The sequence below is a fragment of the Ailuropoda melanoleuca genome, chromosome 6 (genome assembly GCF_002007445.2).
Source record: "Ailuropoda melanoleuca isolate Jingjing chromosome 6, ASM200744v2, whole genome shotgun sequence".
Lineage (NCBI taxonomy): Eukaryota > Metazoa > Chordata > Mammalia > Carnivora > Ursidae > Ailuropoda > Ailuropoda melanoleuca.
Window position 1 is genome coordinate 88,295,325 of NC_048223.1, and position 15,648 is coordinate 88,310,972.

The 15,648-nt window shown below is 42.0% G+C and overlaps 1 protein-coding gene across 2 annotated transcripts in view; it reads left to right on the forward strand.

The window, feature by feature from the left end:
* The window catches only part of ZNF488 (zinc finger protein 488), a 58,492-nt gene that overhangs the window by 39,963 nt on the left and 2,881 nt on the right, over window positions 1–15,648 (forward strand). Inside the window, exon 1 of one of the 2 annotated variants that reach the window (XM_034661783.1) lies at window positions 13,110–13,147. The exons of the other annotated variant lie outside the window; for it this stretch is intronic. Coding sequence (XP_034517674.1) covers window positions 13,110–13,147 — 38 coding nt within the window. Of the gene's footprint in view, window positions 1–13,109; window positions 13,148–15,648 lie in introns of those variants that run through there. 2 annotated transcript variants of the gene reach the window in all.

The following is a 15,648-nucleotide window of genomic DNA, read 5'->3' on the forward strand; positions in this document are numbered from 1 at the left end:
ATCTATGCATATGCCCACCAGAAGCATATTCTGTAAAGACCTTAAGCTTTCCCTTGGGTTGATCCCTAGGCTCAGGGCAAGCCTAGCTAAATGGTAAAGGAATGCCCACTAAATAACATCTGCAATATTGGAAGAGGTGCGTGTGTGTGTGTGTGTGTGTGTGTGTGTGTGTGTGTAATGTTGTGGTGTTTTTCTATTTGTTTCAAACTTCTGGCATTCAAAGGAATCTCTGTCAAAACATTAGCTGAAAATTAGCTAAAGGAACAGAAACTCCAGTGTCCCCACACATGATACATTCTTTGAAAAAGTAATTTGGAAAAATCTCAAAACAAATGAACTTCTACACATGTCTGTAATAACAAATAAGAGCAAAACACCCCTGAGACCAGTGAGAAATTCATTTTTTCAAGAAAATCTTATTTTTAAGTTACTACATTATAATAATCAAAAATTACTCAGCCATCAGAAAGAACGATTACCCAACATGTGCAGCAACATGGATGGGACTGGAGGAGATTATGCTAAGTGAAATAAGTCAAGCAGAGAAAGACAATTATCATATGGTTTCACTCATTTATGGAACATAAGAAGTAGCAGGAAGATTGGTAGGAGAAGGAAAGAAAGAATGAATGGGGAGGTAAACAGAAGGGGGAATGAACCATGAGAGACTATGGACTCTGGGAAACAAACTGAGGGCTTCAGAGGGGAGGGGGGTGGGGGACTGGGATAGGCCAGTGATGGGTATTAAGGAGGGCACGTATTGCATGGTACACTGGGTGTTACACGCAAATAATGAATCATGGAACATTACATCAAAAACTAAGGATGTACTGTATGGTGACTAAGATAGCATAATAAAAAATTATTATAAAAAAGAACCGAATTTTCAACTACAATAAAAATCACAAAATGTACAAAGAAATAGAAGAACAATGTTCACTCAGAACTAAATAAATTTTCAGAAGCCATCCTTGAGGAAGTAAAGGCATCAGATTTATAGCTACTATAGCCACTCTGGAAAACAGCATGGAGCTTCCCCAAGAAGTTAAAAATAGAGCTACCTATGACCCAGCAATTGCACTACTGGGTATTTACCCCAAAGATATAGATGAAGTGAAATGAAGGGGCACCTGCACTCCAATGTTCATAGCAGCAAAGTCCACAATAGCCAAATTGTGTTAAGAGCTAAGATGTCCTTCCACAGATGAATGCATAAAGAAGATGTGGTATATATACACACCATGGAATATTACTCAGCCATAAGAAATGATGAATACTTACCATTTACATCGATGTACCTGGAACTGGAGGGTATTATGCTAAGTGAAATAAGTTAATCAGAGAAGGGTGATTATCATATGGTTTCACTCATATGTGGAATATAAGAAACAGTACAGAGGATCATAGGGAAGGGAGGGAAATCTGAATGGAAGTCATCAGAGAGGGAGAAACACCATGAGAGACTCTTAACTATAGAAAACAAACTGAGGGTTGCTAATGGGGAGGTGGACGGGGGATGGGGTAACGGGGTGATAGGCATTAAGGAGGGCATGTGATGCGATGAGCGTTGGGTGTTATATGCAACTGATAAATTATTGAACACTACATCTGAAACCAATGATGTACTACTATATGTTGGCTAATTGAATTTAAATTAAAAAAGAGACTTAAAGCAACTATCCTAAGTATATACTCAAGGTAAAAATCAGTTAAGCCAATGAAAAACTATATAAAGGATCTGAGGAGACATTTTTCCAAAGAAGATAGTCAAATGGCTAAGTGTTCCATGTAAAGGTGTTCAACATCACTCATCACCAGGGAAACTTAAATCAAAACTGCAATGAGATATCAGCTCATACCTGTTAGAATGGCTATCATCAGAAAGACCAAAGATAACAAATGCAGTGAGAATGTGGAGAAAATCTTCCCCCAGGTATAAAGAAACAAATTGAAGATAGTATAATACTTAGAGGATGGGTCAGCCCCTTGATATCTTTCAGACTGCAATCCAGTTCTTTGAGGAATAAAAACAATGACACTCATCTTACAAACTGAGTCTTTATAAGAACGGAAAGATACTCTAGAAGTTTAAAGCCCACCTATCCTCTGCACCAGTTCCAAGGGAGTACAGTACCAAACACCAGTTACCAATCCCAGGAGAGAACTCTTAACACTTCTGATCAGTGCATCTTGGTATTAGAGTTACCAAGGAAAACACAATAGTCAAGCACCAGATGGAACAATGCTTTACTGACATAAAGAGAGAGGACAAGATCAACTTCACTAGTGGGCATTGGTCCCCATGCCCAGTGGGTCTCTCCTGGTGGCTAAGACATGGCGACTGGCCTAAGCACACCTCTCCTGCCACAGTGTAAGGAACCTTGCCTCTCTCCACAGAAGATAGGTATAACAATGGATTGGCCAGGTGCCATATGATGCATATCCTTTAAGCAGAGACAAAAGAATATTTAGAAAGTTAAACAAACAACAATATACCCAAAGTGATAAGCCTGAGGGGCTGTATGGGCTCTTTATCTCTTTGTGTCAGGAAGTACTCCAGATCTAAGGTCTATTCTCATGTGGCTGAATGGGGGTTAAAAGACTGCACACATGGGGCGCCTCGGTGGCTCAGTATAAGTGCCTGCCTTCGGCTCGGTCCTGGGATCGAGCCCCGCATCAGGCTTCCTGCTCTGCTGGGAGCCTGCTTCTTCCTCTCCCAGTCCCCCTGCTTGTGTTCCCTCCCTCACTGGCTATCTCTCTCTCTGTCAAATAAATAAATAAAATCTTTAAAAAAAAAAAGACTGCACACATACAGACTGCCTTTTCAAAATAATTTCCAAAGAAGATAAAATACTGAAACAATTTGATAACATAGGTTTATCTTCTTTTGGCTTATTAGAGAGGAACTAAAGATATTTGGGTTTGTTCATAAAGATGTGCCACACTGAAAAAATTCCTATGAGGAAGGATACACTTCCAGAAATTACGAAATGTATTCATAAATCTGCCAATCTACAGATTGCTTCTGTAACAGTCTATAAATGCTTACTTCTTGGTTTTCACTAGAAATTAACGTTTCTAAGGGTGAATTATTCTTTTTTTAAAGATTTTATTTATTTATTTATTTGATAGAGATAGAGCCAGACAGTGAGAGAGGGAACACAAGCAGAGGGAGTGGGAGAGGAAGCAGCAGGCTTCCAGCAGAGGAGCCTGACGTGGGGCTTGATCCCAGAACGCCGGGATCACGCCCTGAGCCAAAGGCAGACACTTAACGACTGAGCCACCCAGGCACCCCAAGGGTAAATTATTCTAATCAACATATGTAATTAGAGCCACTAGAAATAATAAAGAAAATGACTCCACACAGGAAGAATAGGATGTGTTTTTGGTAAGATAAGTTATGAGGCATGGAAAGGTACTTTTGTTAAGGGAAAAAGTAAATCGGTTTAAAGGAGAATACTCATTTGGAATGAAAAAAGGAGGAATAACGGTTAAAACTAAATGGAACTAAAAAGAAGGAAGAGAGAAAAAATCTCCTGTGGTCCAGGTGGTTAAAATTGAGTAAATTTGTTATAACAGCTTTAAAAATTAGCTTTGAAACCAATAGTGTGCCTGTACAAAATTAAAACATAATTCTCTTTCATTTGTCAAACAAAGTTTTCTTGGACTATTGGTATACTCTTAATAAGAGATCATTAAAGATTGTTCTTCACCCTTTTTGTAATCTATCTTCAAAACAAATATTCTCTGCTTACCAAAATATTTTCCTGTGTTTCATGTTGCCATTTTCAGGCCTTTGATTACTTGGGAGAATTGAGGCTCCTCTATTGAAAGAGCTATGGCTTTTTATAAGAGGTATGGTTTTTCACAACTAGGTAACTGTGTTTGCCTTAGAAATCTTTGTCACTTTGTTTGAATAGATAACCCAGATCATATTCAATCAAGTGTTTATGCCTTTTGGTTTTTAAAAATTATTTAAATTCAATTAGCCAACACACCATGCATCATTAGTTTCAGATGTAGTGTTCAACGATTCATCAGTTGCATATAACACATAGTGCTCCACATCATGTGCCCTCCTTAATGCCCATCACCCAGTTACCCCATCCCTCACCCACCTCCCCTTCAGCAACCCTCAGTTTGCTTCCCATAGTTAAGAGTCTATCATGGTTTGTTTCCCTCTCTGATTTCCCTTGCCTTTGGAGACATTTCTAGCAAGAAGTTGCTGCGTCTGAGGTCGAAGAGTTTGCTGCCTGTGCTCTCCTCTAGGATTTTGATGGATTCCTGTCTCCCGTCTAGGTCTTTCATCCATTTTGAGTTTATCTTTGTGTATGGTGTAGGTCCAGTTTTCATTCTTCTGCATGTGACTGTCCAATTTTCCCAGCATCATTTATGTAAAAGACTGTTCTTTTTCCACTGGATATTCCTCCCTACTTTGTCAAAGATGAGTTGACCATTGAGTTGAGGGTCTACGTCTGGGTTCTCTATTCTGCTCCATTGATCTATGTGTCTGTTTTTGTGCCAGTACCATGCTGTCTTAATGATCACAGCTTTGCAATATAGCTTGAAATCAGGCTTTGTGATGCGACCAGCATTGGCTTTCTTTTCCAACATTTCCTTGGCTATTCAGGGCCTTTTCTTTAAGATTATTTGTTCCAGCTGTGTGAAAACAGTTGATGATATTTTGATAGGGATTGCATTGAATGTGTAGATTGCTCTGGGTAGTATAAATATTTTAACAATGTTTATTCTTCCAATTCATGAGCATGGAATGTTTTTCCATCTCTTTGTGTCTGCCTCAATTTCTTTCATAAGTGTTCTGTAGTTTTTAGAGTACAGATCCTTTACCTCTTTGGTTAAGTATATTCCTAGGTATCTTATGGTCTTTGGTGCAATTGTAAATGGGATTGATTCCTTAATTTCTCTTTCTTCAGTCTTATTTTTAGTGTATAGAAACGCAACTGATTTCTGTGCATTGATTTTGTATCCTGCCACATTGTTGAATTCCTGTATGAGTTCTAGCAATTCTGGGGTGGAGTCTTTTGGGTTTTCCACATAAAGTGTCATGTCATCTGCAAAGACTGAGAGTTTGACTTCTTCTTTGCCAATTTGAATGCCTTTGATTTCCTTTTGCTGTCTGATTGCTGAGGCTTGGACTTCTAGTACTATGTTGAAAAATAATGGTGAGAGTGGGCATCCCTGTCATGTTCCCAACCTTAGGGTAAAACCTCTCTGTTTTTCCCCATTGAGAATGATTTTGGCTGTGGGGTTTTTGTAGATGGCTTTTATGATATTGAGGTATGTTCCCTCTATCCCTACACTGTGAAGAGTTTTAATCAAGAAAGGATGTTTTGTCAAATGCTCTTTCTGCATCAATTGAGAGGATCATATGATTCTTGTCCTTACTTTTATTAATGTGATGTATCACATTGATTTTTGAGTGTTGAACCACCCTTGCAGTCCAGGAATAAATCCCACTTGGTTTGGTGAATAATCTTTAAATGTACTGTTGGATCCTTTTGGCTAGTACGGGTGAGTATTTTCACATCCATGTTCATTAGGGATATTTGTCTGTAATTCTCCTTTTTGTTGGGGTCTTTGTCTGGTTTTGGGATCAAGGTGATGCTGGCCTCATAGAAGGGGTTTGGAAATTTTCCTTCCATTTCTATTTTTTGGAACAGCTTCAGTAGAATAGGTATTATTTCTTCTTTAAACGTTTGGAAAAATTCCCCTGGGAAGCCATCTGGCCCTGGACACTTGTTTTTTGGGAGGTTTTGATTACTGCTTCAATTTTCCTGCTGGTTATGGGTCTGTCCAGATCTTCTATTTCTTCCTGTTTCAGTTTTGGTAGTTTATTAATTTCCAGGAATGCACCCATTTCTTCCAAATTGCCTAATTTGTTGGCATATAGTTGCTCATAATACGTTCTTAAAATTTATTGTATTTCATTGGTGTCAGTCATCATCTCTCCTCTTTCATTCATGATTTTATTAACTTGGGTCCTTTCTCTTTTCTTTTTGATAATCTGGATAGGGTTTTACTGATCTTATTAATTCTTTCAATGAACCAGCTTCTAGTTTCACTAATCTATTCTACTGTTCTTCTGGTTTCTCTTCTCTTCTCTTCTCTTCTTCTCTTACTACAGTCTTTGGTTTAATACCTAATTTGTTTGATATGAAGATTGCTACCCCAGCTTTCTTTTGAGGTCCATTAGCATGATAAACAATTCTCCACCCCCTCATTTTCAGTCTGGAGGTGACTTTAGGTCTAAAGTGAGTCTCTTGTACACAGCCTATGGATGGGTCTTGCTTTTTTATTCAATCTGATACTCTGTGTCTTTTGATTGGGGCATTTAGCCCATTTACACTCAGAGTAACTATTGAAAGATATGAATTTAGTGCCATGTATTACCTGTAAAGTCCCTGTTTCTGTAGATTGTCTGTTTCTTTCTGGTTTATGTTACTCTTAGGCTCTGTCCTCACTTACAGGATTCCCCCCCTCCCTTAGTATTTCTTGCAGGGCTGGCTTGCTGGTCACATATTCTTTCAGTTTCTGTTTATCCTGGAAGCTCTTTATCTCTCCTTCCATTCTGAATGACATCCTTGCTGGATAAAATATTCTTGGCTGCATGTTTTTCTCGTTTAGTACCCTGAATATATCATGACAGCCCCTTCTGGCCTGCCATGTCTCTGCAAGTCTAATGTTCCTACTTCTGTAGGTTAGGAACCTTTTTTTCTTGAGCTTCTTTCAGGATTTTCTCTTTATCTCTGAAATTTGCAAGATTTACTATTATATGTCGGGGTGTTGATCTATTTTTATTGATTTGGGGAGGGGTCCTCTCTACCTCTTGGATAGGAATGCTTGTTTCCTTCCCCAGATTAGGGACTATGATTTGCTCAAATACATCTTCTGGCCCTCTCTTTCTCTCTGTCTTCACCCTTAAGCACCCCAATAATTCTGATGTTGGTAGGTTTTGTAGCATCACGGATTTCTTAAAGCCTCTCTTCATGCCTATTAGTTGTTTTCCTCTCTTTACCTCAGCTTCCTTCCTTTCCATAAATTTGTCTTCTATGCCACTGTCTCTCTCTTCTGCCTCATTTACCCTAGCTGCTAGAGCATCCAATTTAGACTGCATCTCAGTTAGAGAATTTTTAATTTTGGCCTAATTAAATCTCCTTTCTGCACTAAGAGATCCTTGAGGGTCTTTTACGTTTTTTTCCAGTCCTACTAGTAACTTTATAATTGTTGTCTTGAGTCCAGGTCTGACATCCAGAGAGTATGACCTCTTTCTTTTGTTGTGAATTCCTCCTTCTAGTCATTTTTCCCAGAGAAGAATGGATGAACGAGTGAACAGAATCAAAAATACCAACCATGACCCAAGAAAATACACACTAGACAAATCCAAAGAGGTCAGAAACCAAAACAGAAAAGCAAAAGAATAAGTGAAAAAAAAATGAAAAACAGGGAGTGAGGGGGGCTGGGGGAGGGGAAGAGAGAATATAATCTCATGGGGTGGACAAAACAGGGTGATCCACTTGTTCCTGAATGTATTTTGGTCTATGTATTAGAAGAAACTAAATCCCCAAATTGTAAAGAAAGCAAAATTTATATATATACAAAAATAAAATTAAATAGAGTGAAAGGAAGCCAAAAATGAAGTTGTATCTATAAAATGTAAATGTAAAAAATGAAAGTTAAAAAAAGACTTAAAAACAAAGTGTTGGTAAAATAAGAAAGTAGTTGAAAAGGGGAAAAAGAGAAAAAAGAAATGGAGAATTTTAAACTGAAAGATAAACGAATCATGAGAAAAACACCTCAAAGTCTATATACTATCTTCCCCTAGCACTGGAGTTTAACAGTTTTGTGGGGTTTATAAACTTGCTGTGCATCCCTTCTTCCAGTTGGTCTTCTGAGGGAGGGTACTGCTGTGCTGCTTCTTAGATGTCTTTGCCTGGGTGGAGTTGCCCCTCCCCTTGCCAGGGGGCTGGGCTCTGTGTAAGCTGGTCTTCTGTGTGGCATTTGTTCCCTGAAGGCTTTCCGTGCCTCTTCAGAGGATCAAAATGAAACTGGCTGCACCTGATTTCCAACCCCAGGGGTGAAAGACATGGTCCCCTCTCTTTAGTATACGCTCTGGGATAAATGGTCTTCACTTTCGTGTGTGCTGAACTCTACAGACTCCGTGGTGCATGCCCACAGCTATCCTCCAGGAGGAAGTCGTAGGGTCCTGCATTACTGCTCTTGTACGGCCCTGGTGCTGAAAGCAGTCACTAGATCGTGTGCTCACCCATTCCACCCCTCCCAGGGGATGGTGGAGGGTCTCTGTTTTCCAGTCCTCTGCAGGGTCCACAGGCAGACCAGTCACCCGACTGGCCCAGCTTGCAGTTTATGGCAAATTGAACTGAGAGCCCCCTCCTGCGCTCGCTGACCATGACCAGTTTCCCTGCTCCACTGCTTGGAAACTCTACCAGCTCAGGCACCCTTGTTAATTCTGTGACTCCGGGGATCCTGAGACCACACTGTCCCACCTAGAAATCTCCCCATTTCATCCCCTGAGCACCTTTCAGGCAGGGATGTCTCTCACTGGAGCAGATTTCTAAGGGTTCTGATTTTATCTGGGGCTATATCACTTTCTGGTAGCCAGCTTACAGAGGCTCCCTCCCCCCTCCATTTATCTTCTGATATCTCCCCTCAGATTCATTTCTCTGCACCTCCTACCTTGCAAAAAGTGGTCGCTTTTCTACTTGCAGAGTTCCAGATATTCTTTTCCTACATCTCAGGTTGAATTCATGGGTGTTCAGAATGATTTGATAGTTATCTAGCTAAATTCAAGGGACCAGATGAAACGAGGTCCCCTACTCTTCCAACATCTTTCCTCCTCCATTGCTATATCTGATTTTTTTTTATAAACTTCTCTTAATCAATTTCAAAATAAGTCTTTTTGACCTCAAAATAACTTTGGGATATTTAAGAGGGTCCCTGGAACATCCCAAAATATTTTTTCTCTCTCCTTATAAAAGAGACATGTTAAACTAATTATGGTAGTTTGACATGTTGAATTACAAGGGAAGCCTTGTCAAAGAAGAAGATATGTTAAACCCTTTTTAGATCGTATGGAACTATGTTATTAAGATAAGCGTTCCAGAAATTGTATGGAATTCCTTGAAATCAATGTCTTGGTATTATGTTATCAGTCATAATTCTAATTATGATCTTAAAATGTATGTCACAGAAAAATGAAATTTCCTTGTCAATTGCATTGTAATGAACCCTCATTAGAGCTTTAATATTGGCTGCTTTTAAGCTTTGAAGTCTTTTGACATTTATAGACAGTTATTGCTTTACACTTGTGCTTTTGCAGAAGTAGTTTCTCTTCAAAGAGATTTATGGAAAGGACCCTTTCTGATAACTTTCCAGGGTCAAGTTTCAGATAACTTCAAGATGATATCACTGAACTGGGGAAGAATTTTCTGAACGCCAATGGAGAAACTGATGGAATCATAAAATTTCTAACTCAAGATCAAACATTAATCAAGAATTAATTACATAGGACTAGAAGAACTCATGGGGATTATTATCAATGTATGACCTTTTTTTTCAAACATTGTTGATTTTTCTGTTTTCCCCCAGATTTAAGGAGTCCTTTTATTCTTTCTTTTAATCTACCTATAATTTATAGAAATTCAGTAAACAAACTCTTAACTGAAAATAAAATATCTTTTTCTCTCTAGCTGATCCCTCTATTCTTCAGAAATTCTTATTGAGTATTCTTTTTTTAAAAAGATTATTTATTTATTTATTTATTATTCTGAGAGAGTGAGGGGAGGGGTAGAGTGGAGAGGGAGAGAATCCCAAGCAGACTCTGTGCAGAGCCAGATGCAGGGCTCGATCTCAGGACTCTGAGATCATGACCTGAGCCAAAACCAAGAGTTGGATGCTCAACTGACTGAGCCACCCAGGTGTCCCTTGAGTAGTCTTACTTTACATGATGATATAGGTATTTGTGTAAGCTACATAAGAATCTGATTTCCTTCTGACAGGATGAAATCAGGGAAGTGATTGGTTTGGCTTCTTAGCTTTAAAAAATCTAATCACAATACCACAAAAAACAACAATGACAAAATTTAATCAAAGATTCCTTATTCCAGATTTAAAAACCAGGTGGACCTTAATGGAGACAGTAAGTCCTCTTAGATATCATCAAAGCTTTAACTGGTATATCATATCTGAGATTATACATATAATCTTTATTCTTCCTGCACTTATGGAAATAGTTAAACCCAGTTTAATGAGCCTAGAGTGATTTTGCAAACAAATTAGTCTTACTGAGATTATTTTTGCTAGAAATTGGAATAGAGGTAGAGAGGAAGATTATGTTTCAGTAAAAACTATAACACACCCTCATGGATATCAGATTCTAGCTAGACCTGTTCATTGTCTTTGAGGTGTTGCCATCTACCTGTAAAATGTAATGGATCCTAAATTCTGTTTTCCTCCAATATCCGTCTACAGTTCTCTAATCTAATGCTTCCAATTTTCTCCCATCCTTCTGGTTTAGGATCACTAAGATCAAAAACTGCTCTTTTCCCAAAGCCCGCAAACTGAGCTGGATAACTTGAAATAAACATCATAGAAATAAACACAATGGCTCATGCACAGAAAACATGTGTGTGTTGCTGGGTAGGCCACTCAGAACAATCATTTGAACACTCATTGACATCACCAGGAACATTCAAACTACACAAGATGCTTTGAGCTCACATTTAGGAGCCCTATATCTGCACACCTTCTCAATTTAAAGCTTTCTGGACTCAGAACCTGATTTGTAGTCTGCTCTAATCATTAACTTCTCTTTTGTTTTCATTAAAATGCATCTTACTAAATACCTGATTGCTCACATGGTCTAGGTCTAACTTTGGGAGCCCATCTGTAGCAACACCTCCTTAAATGAGATACCCATGTTTAACTGAACTGACCTATTCTCAAGAGTAAGGGACAACCTCAGTGAGATGGAACAAGCCATCAACTGAACTTCTAGACTGTGAAACTTCTGGGGAATTAAAAAAAAAAAGGTTAATGAATGACAGGTAGCAAAATATGCCACTCCAAAGCATCTATGGAAAAAGGTCATTAGACTAACGTGGTCCTAATGCCTTGGTAGCCTATATGAGAAAACCAGTAAAAAACAGCTAAGTAGGCTTTTCCCAAATAAGGTAACTACTTAAACTATAATATTCAAATAATTTCTTTGCTTTTCTTTTACATCTTCTCTATATAAATCTCGGCACTGGATCCTGCCAATGCAGTGTTCCTAAAAACTTAAGTTCGGTGTGACTTGATGTAAATCCGTGTATACTTTAATTATTAAAAATTACAAAGTGCCTCAGTTTATCTTTTAACATCAGGAAAGAACAGCAGCTGTGAGACCTGTCAACCTCAATGCACTCACAGTGACATGCCCATGTTGCTGGCATGATGGATCCAAAGCTCTGCCTCTCTTGTCTATGCCAGCCCCTTCTATTCCAACTGTGCCACATATGTAGGAGCTTTGATGGGGTCTGTCTCCCTCTTCTCTCATTGGGCATACCTGATCTGGTTTCCCACTTGTTTTTTTCCCAGCATCTCAGGCTTCCCGGGGACTCTTACAGTTTCCCCCTTTAATTCCACTCATGATGCCATCCTTCTCCCTTTCCTATCTACTCCCCAAGGAATATAAGGGGTTCTTTCAAGAACACAGATCTGATCCATCTCTCCTCTGATAAAAGTATTTCTTTCAGTGAATCCCCCAGATGCCCTTGAGGTATAACACACACCGCTCAGATAGGCCCAAGGGCCCACCATTGGCCTGCTCCTTCCTTCTTCCTCCTTCTCAACCCCCCCCTCCCTCCTCACACTCTGGGATCATCTGAGGTCTCACACTCAGGCCTTTACACGGGCCACTCCCTTAGCCTGGAGTTTCCTGGCCCTCAAAGGGAGTCAATCCTGTGGCAATGGCAGGGCTCACTAATTTTCATCAAATTCAACCTAATGAATCTAATGAATAAGGTGGAAATGAACCACTCAAGACCTTCCTGCAGGTGACAGGCTGTGTTTGCCTCCAAGACCACCACAGGGATTCTCAGGGACCCGCCCAGCCTCGGAGTCTTTGGAATCAGCTTTGGAGGAAGACATTCCAGGGTTTCAATTCCTGCTCCATGTCTTCCCATCTGAGGGCTTTAGGGGAGTCATTCCTGTCCCGGCCCTGAGTGACCTTTTTTCCTCATCGGTGAAATAGGTAACATTTATCCACAGTGGAGAGGAAGACTCAGTGATGAAGCTGCTTTTCTCCCTTCCCCCTTTCCCTGTCTAAGGCCACACCTGGGCTCCCCATCCAATCTGTCTGGATTCCTCATGATAGATCCAGAGTCTGGCCACTCAGCACCTTCACCCCTACCCCACTGGTCCACACCACCATCATTTCCCTGGATCCCTGTACCAGCCTCTGCACTGGTCTCCCTGCAGGTTCTGCCCTTCAGCCCCCTCAATTGTGATCCTTTCAGACCAAGTTCTAGTTGCATGCCCCCTATGCTCAAAAACACCCTCATCCCCTTCACCTTTTGGTCTGTCAGCCCTGCCTTCCCTGACCACCTCATCAGAAAGGCCCCTCCCTCAGCACTTCCCATCCTCCTGCCCTGATTTTCCCCTGCTGCTTATCCCATCTAACACACTACTTCCTCTCCTCTTTTATTTATTCCCTCTCTTGTCATGGAAACTCCAGGAGAACAGGGACTTTGTCCAGTTTTGTTGCTGCCTTACCTCCACACCCAAATAGTGACTGATGTATATCAGTTGCTTAGACATTATTTGTGAGTGGATGAATTGTTAAGGGAATGAATGAATGAACAGGGCTGCTCATCACAGGGATGAAAGGCCCCAGAGAACCTTGGGAGTGTCACCCGCATAGGCATTTGACCTATATCCTGCCGCCCCAAAGGGCACATTGGAAGAGAGCTGAACCAGGGAGTCAGGGCTGTGTCAGGGACCCCTGCAGTGCCAGGGAGTCCCCAGCCCCAGCATGCCTGACTCTGCCTTCCCTGGCAGCATTTTATACTCATCTTCCACAATTCCACCTGATGCCATGCTGGACAAACTGCCTTACAAGCTCCCCTTCATCCTCATCACAACATGGCAAGTTGGGTATGAAGATCCCCATCATACAGAGGGGGACACTGAGGCACAGAGAGGTGAAGCAAGTTGTCCAGGGGGTGACTGGTGAGTGCAGTCTGCCTGACTGCAAAACTGGGGCTGCCCCCTGAGTGGTCATTACTCCCCTTCCCCTGAGAGCAGCAGGAAGAAATGCTGGAGGGAATATGTCCTCACCTTCCAGGAATTTCTCATCAAGCTGGCCCTCAAAGGCAGTAAGTAAGGCCTTCTTCAACCAGACTAGATATGTACAGGTCCCAGGGAGATGGTGTTATTTCTCTGGGGCTGAGGAGTTTGCTGTGGTTTCAGACAAGCCTTGCCAGGCTAACCAGAGGCAGGCTCTAGCCAGACTCCTCACTGATGGCCCAGGGCTGGGAAAGGGGTATGTAAGGGCCTTTCATGGACACCCTCAGCTCCTCCTCTCATCTGTGCATCCAGCAGGATTCAGTTCTGCCTAGCTGGAATAGCATGTCAGAACTGACAATAAGGGTTGGGGGCCTGTGGAGTAGCCTTGATCCTGGAGCGTGAGTGAGGGTACAGGGGATTTGATTGCTCCCCTTCCTCCCTTGCCCTGCCAGCCTTCAGAGTGAGGTCTATACCCTTCACATCAACATATAGCTGCGGCCAGCTGTGATCAGAGAGAACAGTACCATCTCCCAGCATTTAAAAGCTAAAGGAGGAAAGAGCAGGGCTATGAAAGGGACAAGAAGTGGGAACATCTTTGTTCAGGAAGCCACTTCTCTGGCATTTTCTTGTGCCCCTACTGCACACCCTCCTCAGAAGAGAGGAAAGGGAGCATCCTCTCACTGTCTAATCTTTTGCAGCAAACTGACTCAATGGACATTGCGCAAGTCACTGATCCCTCCCAGAGTCAGTTTCATCATCCGATCATACAGAAATAAAATAAAATGAAATGAAATGAAAAAAAAATACAGAAATAGAATCCACTTCCCTAAGATTTGGGAGGCTTAGTTCAGAAAACAGGCATGTAGAAATTGCTTAATTAATATTATTTCACAGGTCCCACCTATACCCGGAATACTTCCCAATGCATCTCATGGCTGGTTGTGCCCACACTGAGCTTAAAAGCAGAGACTAAGGGCATGATTAAGGGCACTGTAACAGGATGGTGGAGGAGGGGGCCTTTGGACTCACCCACCAGCCTTGGGGCTACTTTATCCAACCTCTAAATCCTGTCCCCTTTCCAGGAGATTGAAAATGCAAAATGCCTTTCCTACTCTACATCCCAGGATGGTTTTGAGGATGATAGAAGTACAGTGGAAGGGCTTTAGAAATCAAAACATGCTTCAACAATGACATTATTGACAGTCATACTATTATTATTGAATGGGTCAATCCAACAGACAAGTTGGAAATGGAAACAAGGCAACGTCTCCAACCTCTCCAAGTGTGAAAATCCACCCCCTTTCCTTCTTTGAGGGCCACAAGGTGCCTAATGCACAACCCAGCTTCCCAGGACAACACCTGGTCAGACCTAGCTGTTCTGGAAGTGCACACAAACCAGAATGTGGTCTCCAAGTGGTTGAAGAAAGAAGCAAAAGCTCTGGCAGGAAAACAAAGGACTTTCTAAGCAGTGACACTCTGAGAATGCCTGACAGAAGCAACAGGGCAATCTCTCTGGCACCCAGTAAAAACAGAATCCACATGGGCGAAAAGCAACACAAGCAAAAAACCACACAGATATTGAAACCCAGAGAACTTCTAGTAACTGCTGAGAAGGAGCTTCTAGCAATCACCTGGCCCTCCAGGTGTTTAAGGAACACGCAGGTCACAGATCCTGGCCATGTCAGAGGAGGGACTGAGAGACACCCAGAAACCCTATAGTGGCCTTTTTTCCTTTCCAAAAGGAAAAGTCCCAGGGAACAAATTCTTGGGGCATTCCGTCTGCCTCAGGAAAAGGGAATTTTATCTTGGGTGTGGTTAAGACTGTCTCTACCTCTCCCTTCCCCTTGTGCCACTACATGCCCTGAGGTCAGAGGTGCCCCGAGGGACACCCAGGGCCAGGATGGGAGAGCTGCTCACGTGTCCATGAGGAAGAAAAGGTTAAAGGCACCCTCGCAGGTGCCCAGCTTCTGTTCTTTGCTCCTGTAGTGACTGGTGCCCTGGTGGAAGATTCCCCAGTCTGGGAGGTGGTACAGGAAACTCCCTGTGCTCAGCAGTGGAGGTGGCAGCAACAGGAGCAGGAGTAGGGAGAGTGCACGGCCTGGGACCCAGACGCTGCTGCTCCCTATTTTCTTAGCTGCCCCTGAGGCCCCACTCTCTCCTGGGGCAGGGGTGGGATTAGTGCTGGCCATGCCCAGCCACCACAGGCCTCTGCCTCACCCACTCTCTCCCCCTAATCCCCGTGCCCTGGGGCTTTGTTCCCTCCCACTCTTTCCCTAAGGTGCTCTGAGAGCCTCCACCTTGTACCTGCCCTTGGGCAGAAGAGGCAAGTGGCTGGCTCTGGGG